General features: G+C 30.6%; 1 protein-coding gene across 1 annotated transcript; it reads right to left on the bottom strand.

The window, feature by feature from the left end:
* Positions 1-2,478: 2,478 nt before the first annotated feature.
* LOC124538523 lies at positions 2,479-11,340 on the bottom strand. The gene is made up of 8 exons (XM_047115613.1): positions 11,235-11,340; positions 10,441-10,560; positions 6,531-6,687; positions 5,972-6,117; positions 3,583-3,643; positions 3,383-3,503; positions 3,010-3,105; positions 2,479-2,595 (listed from the first exon to the last, which is right to left on the bottom strand). The coding sequence occupies exons 2-8, from the start codon at positions 10,550-10,552 to the stop codon at positions 2,500-2,502; spliced, it is 789 nt and encodes a 262-aa protein (XP_046971569.1). The 5' UTR covers positions 10,553-10,560; positions 11,235-11,340; the 3' UTR covers positions 2,479-2,499.
* Between the last annotated feature and the right edge of the window lie 323 nt (positions 11,341-11,663).

Genomic DNA, 11,663 nt, shown 5'->3' on the forward strand with positions numbered 1-11,663 from the left:
GGAGTGCATTATCGGATGTAATCTAATTTGCCTTTTTCTGCTGTCTTTTATGAGAGATGGCTTATGTAAGTAACATTAGCTATCTCACATACACTAGGACAACAATTAACAGAGAATAGTGGTACAAATATTGCTTAACTGGAAAACAATTTTAAATAAAACTTATGCTAGATAATGCAGCTGATTTCTGCTATGTTATTGGTAAATATCACATGGCTAGGAAAGTTTGCGAGTGGTTTTGCATTGCAGGTTTCAACAACAATAACAACAGCCTGTTAATTTCCAACTGTTGGGCTAAGGCCTCCTTTGAGGAGGAGGAGAAGGTTTGGAACATATTCCACCACGCTGTTCCAGTGCGTGGTGGTGGAATACACATGTGGCAGAATTCCTATGAAATTAGGAAACCGGCATATGCCTATTTGCCGGTTTCCTCACGATGTTTTCCTTCACCGCCGAGCACGATTTGAACTCGCAATCATCGGTTTAGATGCACGCGTTCTAACCACTGTTCCGCCTCGGACAGTCGACAATGAGCAGTCGCCCATACTCTTAAATCCGAAAAAATGTGTTAATTACTTTTTACTGTCTAGCATTAAACTATGGAATAGTGTAATTTGGTCTATCCAAACGATTTTCCATATATTCCTTAGGTTATGATCTAGATCTTTAATCTTGCCCGTAAAATATACCAAAATATTTCAATAGTTTTCAATCAGTATTGAAATTAAAAGATTGAATGATGAACTTGACACTTTTATGAAACTGTAATAACTCTTATCAAAATAAAATAAATTACAATATTCGGAATTAATTATCTTATCTGTATGTCAGTGTTGATAAGCTTCTGTTTTTGTATAGAAACAAGTCCATTGCTGATTAGGAATATCGATTTTTTTAACTAACTATGTACGCCTCATTCGCGATTTAAGGGTTGATCACGGGTTCTAGATATAACAGTAACCTGTGTCCTTCCACGGACTTCAAGTTTACTTAGTAGCAAATTTCATCAAAATCGAATAATGTTTTTCGCCGAGAAACAGCAACGCATTTATAACATTGGTGCAGATAAATTATAGTAAGCATGAATGAAATCTGAGGATGAATCATCCTCCATCCATCTCATCATCATCCATCTGGCCAAGTCATGCTGATAAAAATTACAATTTTTTTTTTTTTTGAGAAAATATCAGAAGCTTCTCGCAATTTTGCTTCTAAAAATATTGCTTCTAGCAATATGACATGGTTCCAATCCTACCACGAAAAACATCGCTAATAAAACTGTACCACACCACTCAAATTTAATTAATAAGATAAATCTCTAAATCGCACCAACTTAAGCAATTTCAGATTTAAATATCCAACGAAAATAAAACGATACTTAATCAAAATTCTATCCTATAAAATGGGCATAAACACCGTTATACCAAGTTTACGGGGCAACGAAATTTGATTTTATATCTCACTCTTATCCAACATAGTATGTTAGGATTAACATTGTAATCTTTATCATCCTATAAAGGATATTATTTGGGATGAAATATTTAATATGACTTTACGTTATCTCGTTCAAATTACGAACATTGTTATATTATTATATCAGCAGTCACAATGGAATGCTACTGAAAGGAATACTGTTATGTTGACAGGCAAATTACTTTATTAAATAAATTATGTATTTAATAAACAACATTTGTTAATTGATGTTTTCAAAGAGTTCATTATTCAGTTTCGAATGTAATTTTAAAGAAAAAAATATCCTCAAAAATTAAAATAAATGTAAAATATATATTTTATTTTCAGATAGATAATATCAAAGAACGTTTAATTAAAAACGTTATTCTTAATTTAAATATTATTTGAAATTAGAACAGTTCAAAATCATAAAACAGCGCCATCTGTTCTACGCAAAGGAATTCTTGTTTACAACGCTAGGTTGGTAGAGAATAGACAAAGGAATATACAGAACTATGTTACAGATGTCGCTTGAAAATTAATTAAATAACGTAAACATTGCTATGAAAAATAATGTTTCCTTAATAAAATATTTAACAAGATATTTTAAGAATATGTCAATCTGATATTTTACGAAAATTTTAGTATTTATTATATAATATGTGCTATTTAAAAAAAAAACAATTGTTTGATAAAAATACAAGACAAGCACTAAGTACCACAAAGGAACAAAATTTAACTCTGTATAATATTTATTTTATAAATAAATAATAGTAACTATGTTTACTATGTTTAGCGAATTAAAAAACAAATTATGACAATAATACTACAATTTATTTATTTTTATTTACTTTATATAATTAGATATTTGAACAAAATATACGTGGGTTTTGTGGTATAATGAAAGAACACAGACGGATTAATCTCCTAGATCATTCGTGAAATTAATATTTATTCATATGGCAATAATGAATAAAATAAAGACTTATTATTAAAATCGGAACTACTATTAAGATTTTTTATTTTAATTTAATAGTTGTGTTGACTCTACACGAAAGGGAGTAAGCTGGCCAAGTCAAAATCATACAATACTAGATTTCCAATAATAAGAACTGCCACGCTTACGATGTATGATATCTCCTCCTGAAAATTTAAAAATAATTAATTTTAAACATTTAAGACAACTCTTTTTGTGCTCCGTGGAATTAAATAATAAACTGATGCTGGTATGAGATATTACATTCGTTGACACATTGGCCCCCCTCTCATATCAGGGAAACTATGTTAAGAGCTGAAGTAATAATATAGCACATCCCCTTAATACCTCTTCTGGTGTTATGAAGGTTGGTTATTTTTTTCTCAGAGGGTTGAAATTGCAATTTAACGAGAAATTTTGGTAGTATCCTTGCCACCATTTCTCGCAGTCATGATATTACTGTGTATATTTTGACTTTTTATTGTTTTATAACTAAGGCCTCGTTAACAATTCTTATGTTAATAAATATATAACAAAACTACAATTTTAATTAAAAAAAAAAAAAAAACAAAAAATCTTACCTCGAAAAATTCCAACATTTCTTTGACTAAATTTCTCAAAAAGGCAGAAACGAAATCGCTGCTAGCTTGATTGTTGAACATACCAGTAATCACAGGCTATAAAAAAATAATAATTACCTTACACAACAATATCAATGGCTTGTAATAATTAATATTAACAATACAAAAGTTTTGATACATGGATGTTTGTTATTCAATGAAATTTGAGTCAGAGATATATACTCATAAATATTATATAGGATAGGAACTATATGTCCCTAATAAGTTCACCTCCCTTCCCTTACAAGTAAGTGAATCCGCGAAAATATGTAAGTATGCAAAATGCAATAATGTATTCACGTAACCAAAGTATCCGTGCGCAAAATATACATACCTCAAAAGAATCCAATCCGATTTTGATTTTGCATTCGTGTAAAACTATGAAAATACCACCCTCATTTGTTCTAAATCCAATTACGAAGTAACCATGAACTCTCGGTTTGATGATCTGAAGTCTAAAAAATTAAATCAGTTTTATTGGTCACGTATTTTAAAAATAAAAATAAAAATTAATAAAAGTATCTTTATACTTACGTCATATCACCTTTTCCATAAACATCACCACCAAATATTCTTAATGACAAATCGTAGCCACCTAAAAATAATTAATATTTATTAATGAAACATTTCACACAATTATTATATCCAACCGTAAAAGCGATTTTCAAATCGCCTTTCCGCTTAAATCAACGATTAAATCAACGAAACGTCAAAAACATGGAAACATTTAGTGTAGTATTAAAAGAATTTTACTGTATAGACATATCTCATCAGCCTCCTCTACAGAAAATTACTGGAGTATATATATTGCATATTTTTTTTTAATATTTTAGTTATATGGACTAACACCCGTATTTATAGACAAGTAAAAGTAAGTACTTGAGCAAAAGTAATTACTTAAGTAACAATTTTTATTCTATAGTTAAGTCATTGATCGAAGATAGAACTGTCAAAAGTTAGAATTCTCAGCCAAGTAATAGTCATCGTTTTCTTTACTCAAGCATTACTTTTGAGGTGAAGTACTATTCTCTCTGTACGTTTTGAGGTTATTTTGTTGAATATTTTGAAAAATGGAAAGTTTGGATGGCATCGAAGAAGTTTTTGCTGTTGTAGACAATAATATATTAGAAGAAATAGAATGCCTGAACCTAGAAATCCCAAAGTTTACTTTCGTGATGTGGATCCATTTTATGACTATTCGGAGGATTGCTTTAAGAAGAGGTTTCGTTTCTCCAAAAATGTTGTGGTTCATATAATTTTACCAAAAATAACCGGCTTTTTAGAATCAGAGACACAAAGAGGGCTTCCTATAACCCCACTGTGTCAGTTGCTTACTGCGTTACGTTTTTATGCTACTGGAAGCTTCCAAATAGTATGTGGAGACATCATGCATATTTCTCAATCGACAGTGTGCAACATAGTGAAGAGAGTTAGTCGAGCATTAGCAATGCTAATGCCAGATTTTATTAAATTTCCTGCCAATTTGAGGAATATAAAGGCCGCTTTTGAAAACCTGGGTTGTATTGGCAGAGCACCTGGACTGAAAAATATTGTAGGAGCAATTGACTGCACCCACATAAAAATTACCAAGCCTAGAGGCATTATACACACAGAGCAGGTTAGGATTGTATCATATTTTTGAATGATATTTAAAAATAAATCCTTTTCTAAAGTAGAAAACGGTCTTTTTCTATCAGTTTCTTGCATTTTAAAATTAACGCAGTATAGATAATAAGATATACTTTATTGGCAAAAAGGTATTCAGAAATAAATTCAATGCACCGACACGATAGGGACTTTTTTTAAAGAAAGAAATGAATGCATAACCTTTCTAAGTAAAAAATCACGAGTCGTCATATAACCCGGAGGTAAACAAAACAAAAGTAAACATTTAAATTTGGTAAGGTTATATCATGTCAAACGTTTTGTTTCTCCTAACATTATTTTTTGTACCGATTAAATTATTATTTAATTTGTACAAATAGATATACTTTAAATAACTCTATTACTAATATGAATATCAAATAAAGTAAAATGCAAAAGGTTATTGCTAGATCGTGTTAAATGATCTAGATTTTATGTTTACCTATTAATGAAAAGAAACACAGGCGCGAAGTGTTGCCACATATAATTCACAACTAAACGTCAAGTATGACTTAAACATTTGCTCAAGTAAGTAATGAGTGTTGCTCGATTATAGAATATAATTTGGTAATTAAGAATTCTAATCTCAAGTAATGACTTCATTAAGAAATTACTTAGCATCAAGTAGTTACTTGTCTATAAATACGGGTGTTAGACTCGATTTATATCACTGACTCTATTTCTAAAATGTTTTATATATATATATTTTATAATTGATGAGTGGACGGAAAAAACCAGATGGTGGTCTGTAGTTCCTATCGACCACAAACATTGGGGCTGTAAGAAATATTAATAATTCCTTATCACAAGAATGCGCTACCAACTTTGGGATCTAAGCCATTGTGTCCCGCCGTTATGCCTGCAGTTACACTTGTTCACTCATCCTTAAAACCAGATTATATACTACTATTATATACTAAGTATTGCTGTTTGGGGTTACAATATCTGATGCATGGGCGGAATCTAGATGGGCACAAAAGCCTACCCACCTACGAACTTAAGTTCGTAGTATATTTGTATATTTGTAACTCTAAAACTCTGCCTTAAAACTTCTTACTGTACTTTTAAATCATTTCCAAATTAGTTTGCTTTTTTTTACTTTATTATCTTCTGGTTCGTTTTTAGTCCAGAGGATCGGATTGCAATTCAACGGAGAAGGCTGCTAGCATTCTTGCCACCATTCCACGCGGTCATGATTTATATAATCACTATTTTTATATGTATACATTTCAGCAAGAAATGTCATTAATTGTTATGTTAATAAATAATGTTTTCTTACTCGTATTGACATTAACAACTGGGATGACCAAATTGAAGTCCAATTTATATCTCTGGAGCAACAGTGACGCCATGGAGAAGTTGATCTCCTCCATCTCGAAGGTACTAATGTCACTGATTGTCAAATCGTCGATGGTGATGTAAGAGCTGTAAGAAGTTAATAAGTTACAGTTTTACAGTAACAGTTTTTACCCGTTCAATTGCTCAACTTAAAGCCTCTAGTCTACTTGATAAGAAAGTTTGGTGCCTGTTCCGTTACGCTGTTTAAATGCTGGTTAATGATTAAACACTTCACAGTAATTCATGTGAGGTGACTCACGTAGTTTGTTTCACGACATTTTTAATTAAGAAGCCTCTCAAAATATATTAACAATTATAAAACCCTTCAACTGGCAAATCTCATCAACATCATAAAATATATGAATATGAAAACATCCTAAATTATTAAATGGAACTTTAGCAACAGTTCAACTTGCAAATACCTTGACGGGAGTTATAAGTAATTCTCTTAGAAATTTTATTTTAGACAGTTTATTTTGTTTAAAAAAAATATCACTTACTTCGGCATATTTAAAGTACTCTCGTTTACGTGAATCCTATCCACTACTATAGGATCAAGAACTGGGAAATTTTCTGAGCCATTTTTCATCAGGTTTCTCAAAACTTCAAGTATTGCTAGAACTATGCCTTCCACTAGACCGATTCTTGAACCTACCTCTGTAAAATATAAATTAATGTAATTAGTGTTAGCATCAAATAATTCTGCACAATTTCTGTTTTTGGATGTTTTTTTACTCAATCACTCTAGGTAAAGTATCTTGAAATATGACTATAATATGAATCAATTCGTAGGAAAAAATAAAGGTAAGCTGCCAATCTTTAACCATCAGAAGTGGTCGTATTTTTATTAATAAGGGACCTTGAAATCAATTATTTTCATTAGTTACTGGTATAAATGCATTTTTGGTCAATCTTTAGAAAGGTTAATCAAATAATTAAATATAAATAAATATTCTACGACGAATAAACGGCATCGCTACCATCTATACTTATAATAAATCTGTAGGGAAGTCAATTCTGTACATGAAATATTTTTACAAAATAACTATCAGGGGGTGATCAGGGGTCGATACTGATGCCAAAAATGCAATCAGTAAAATTTTTGTCTGTCTGTCTGTCTGTCCATATAACCGTTATAGAAACAAAAACTACTTGACGGATTTTAACGAAACTTGGTACAATAATTTTTCATATTCCTGAGCAGGTTATAGTATACTTTTCATCACGATAAAGTTCATAGGAGCAGAGCACTGAAGGGAAATGTCTGAAAAACGGGATAGTTACCCCATATTTTGAGCTTCCGTCGCGTGTTTAGCCTTAATGGTTAAAGCTACACAGAAATCATGTATTATGGAAATGTTTTCCTTAAAATTATACAAAAAATATCCCATGACAGCCTATGTCTATCTTTTATGGTTGACTCACAATAACACGTGTCACTCCCAATAGCTTAGTAGTTCGAAGCATTCTGATTATATTTGTCTATTTCTACGTTTATAACAATCATCCCAAATTAAAAAAGTTAACAGTATTAACTATTCCATAAAAAATCATAGAAATCGGTATAGAAACACCAAAGTTATACATAAAATACGATAATAATAAAGCTATCGCACGTGAGTACTAAATCTATATTATTATATAAATCTCTAGAATCTGTCGGTACACTTATTTTTGTCGTTATTCGTCATGTGTTCTTTGACTGACGTAATTTTTACCATTTTTGAAATTTTTATGTGTCTGTATCATTATAAAAATTGGCAGACAGGAAAAACATGTACTTGCGCAAATCATTGGCTATCTATACATACAAAAGTATATATAGATAGCCAAAAGGATGTGTTTGCATGTGTGTCATCGATAAACTCAGAAACTATTTGATCGATCATTATGAAAATAGGTATGTTTATCTATTGTTTTATGGAGAAAGTAATTATTTCATCCGTATCATTAAAAATAACCAACAGATGGCCCTTACGTGTATCACGATACATTTATATTCCGATCAACCGATAATTAAAAAATATGAAATAAAAAATGAAAATCTATTCAAAAAGCATAACAACTAACTTAATTTCCGTCATATTCCAATAAACATAAAATAATCACAACAATAATAATTGTAATTTTAAAATGAGATAATTATTATAAATTACATATATGGGAAGAAGTGATTAGCTGTTTTGATTATAAGAAAGTAAACAATAATCATAATTGATAAGTATACTCATTACTCCAATAAGAATGAATCTTTAGTATAAAATGTAAACATAACCAAAAAAAAAACAACTTATATAAATAGAAACCACCATGTCATTGAAGAAACAAAAGATCGGAATATCAACAATATATGCGTAGCGTCATCCAAAAGAGCTACGGAAACAAAATACCAACAAGAAATACGTTTAGAAACAAATAGAATCCGAATTTCTACTTTAAGAGCTGCCAAAACAGTTAGTCAACGAAATGATCAAGTTCCAGATCTTCTAACGAGCATTTGTAACAAGAGATACTAATAAACCTGATAAGCCCAATTACTGGATGATGAATGATTAAAAAAGACTAAGTCAAGAACTAGAACCAATCTCAATAAATCAGCCTTCAATTACTACATATATGTATAGGTTATGATGACAAGATGAATCCCGATGTGATCATTGGTTCAATGAATGCCCATATTGTCACACTAAATAAACTGCTGGTATATGCTACTCCACCAGTTGTGGTAAAATGTATTTACCACAACTGGTTGAACCACCAGAACCTCTTCTTACCTACGTGACGGGAACTATTAAGGAGTCTAAATATTTCCTTCAGTATATTTTAAATTACAATTCATGCTTTTAAATGACATCTTTTGGAGTAACAAATATTGTACAATGCAATAACTTCGCGTCTACGTTTAATGTGTATCATATGATTGGTTCACTTCTTCCAGTATCTAAATAAATCCCCAATTTCTGGACATTTATTTCACGGACAACGTAGAAAGAGATTGATCTTTGATGCATGTTCAGTACCACAACTAATCGAGAAATCATCGCTAAATTTAGGATTATGCCTAAAACTGCTCTAGATAGTGAAACAACAAATGATTCAAAGTAATTATCAATGCAGATAGAACGCAGAGCATAAAAGGCATATTGAAGCTTCCATAGCTCCTGAAGTCACAGCTGTAATTGTCGGTACAGAAATTACAAAACGAGGTATTGTTATCACTAAGCGACACAAAAACAATAAAGGTGTCGTTGAAAAATATCATTCGTATGACAATTATTACGATTATCCAAATAGCAGAAGATGGATAATATCTCGGACTGTATCAAAATAATCTCACGACTGGCTCTGTGACATCGAAGAGTTTGATTTTTATGCGTATCGTATAATTAGAGATAATCAATCTAACCATATTCTGAAGTATCGTCAACTGTTTTAACAATTCATTGTTAAAACAGTTGACGATACGATACGAAGAGAACGAAGGATTGAGCTACATTCGATGCAACCAATCAAAACTTCGAGCCAAAGGGTACATTTATTTACGAGATACATACAGATGACAAGGTTGTAAATGTTATATCATCGATATTTGATAGAACCGGATAATAGAGGACGTTTTTGGTGTGATACAAATTTTTCTAGACTATAGAAATTTAATTAAAATTTTCATCGTACCAACTTTACATCGAGATTACACCAAAAAAACATTCTCATAAATCATATCTGTTTCCGGATTCAAAAAAAAGAAGATATGAAGTTTATGGGTGTTATGACCAATCTGCAGCCTATCGAGAACATCATTGACGAATATTAAATGAAATAATTTTAAGTATTTGATTAGATCTCTCATATTTCTTGATTATTTGTACATTGTATCGGTAATTAATTACAAAATGAAAAATTAAAAAAATATTTTTCTACGACTAATGCCCAGCGAAGCGGGCGGGTATAGCTAGTTATTAATATAAATAGATACAAATCTTCATCTTTATATATTATCACATCCGTCTTAGTGGAATGAATATCCTCTACTAATATTTATTAATTATTATTAATTAATCAATCCCTATACAATGTTACGTTGTCACACAAAACATATTGCTTTATCTAAATTATTTACTACTTGTATTTAATCTAATGATTAAATACAATAAACTTATTATTAATTAATATTTTTTAGTTCAAACAACTACGTAATAACTCAAAGCACTGAATAATTATTTGAGATGAACGACATTTTCATCATCATTATGTTCATCATCATAATCATTATCATTAATGATCATGATGTATGTAATGATAATGATGTTGATAATGTTGTCAATTATGATGTTGATGTCGATGGTGATGTTGGTATTAATGAAACATAAACTACTACTTATTATTCACATTGCAAATGTTTTCACATACCTGCGGTTTCCAAGCTTTCCTTGATCATTAATACGCTGTCATTTTGATCAGAAGCTAATGGCAATGACGAAGCAAAGCCTAGAAGTGCTAGAAATATAAGTTCCGTACGCATCTTTGCACCTGCAATCAAATCATTAGTTTGAATAACAACTAATTTGACTTTGATAGGTTATCTATAACATATCTTCCTATCCTTCACATAATTAGACACCAGTCGTAAGTAATATGAGTCATGGATAAATTCATTCGCAAATGATATTGTTTTTTTCAAATGAATGAAATAATTACTGAAGTATTTACTAAAGCAGTTATTACTTAGAGACGTTTGTGAAACGAAAATGCATGTTTTATATTTACTAGCGATCCGCCCCGGCTACGTATGGGTGCAATGCTAATACTAAATATACTGTGTTTATTTACGACATCACAAACTTATAAAATTATCAGTATCTCTTTACTTTACTATCCATATATTATAAATACCCTTCTTCTAGAATCACTCTATCTATTAAAAAAACTACATCAAAATCAGTTGTGTCATATTAAAGATCTAAGCATACATAGGGACAGACAACGGTAAGCGACTTTGTTTTATACTATGTAATTATTACCATTCATGCAAACTTATTTATTCGTTAAAATTCATCTATGTCTATGTCCTATATACAAGTATATATTTATATAGGACATAGACATAGGTCTAAGTTAATATATTAGTCAACCAAACGATGTGGTGTTAGATATAAATACTTAAGTTAAAAATAAGACTTACAAAATTTTAATTTATTACTTACCAAAGCAATCACAGTACGCGTTAACACAGTGACATTAATATTAGTTAATGATAACGACAATCAATATAATCTAGTATTATCAGTTAAGAATGGTATTAAGACAAAAAAAATCGACAAATCGTAAAACGAGTTATTTCAAATCTCACTTTGATTGCAGCATATTAATCGTGATATCGCGAAGGAATATAAAAATAAATGAAAGATAGCTAAATAATTTTAATATTGATTTTCATTTTTGAACCCAGATGGCTCAGTAGTTAGAACGCGTACATGTTAACCGATGATTGCGGGTTCAAACCCAGGCGAGTACCACTGTCTATTCACGTGCTTAATTTTTATTTATAATTCAATTATAGTTTTTATATTTCAATTTCACATTTTACCCAAGACACACTGGTGCATCGTACAAAACTAACGGCATCGCTTGTA

This window comes from Vanessa cardui, chromosome 2 (genome assembly GCF_905220365.1).
Source record: "Vanessa cardui chromosome 2, ilVanCard2.1, whole genome shotgun sequence".
Classification (NCBI taxonomy): domain Eukaryota; kingdom Metazoa; phylum Arthropoda; class Insecta; order Lepidoptera; family Nymphalidae; genus Vanessa; species Vanessa cardui.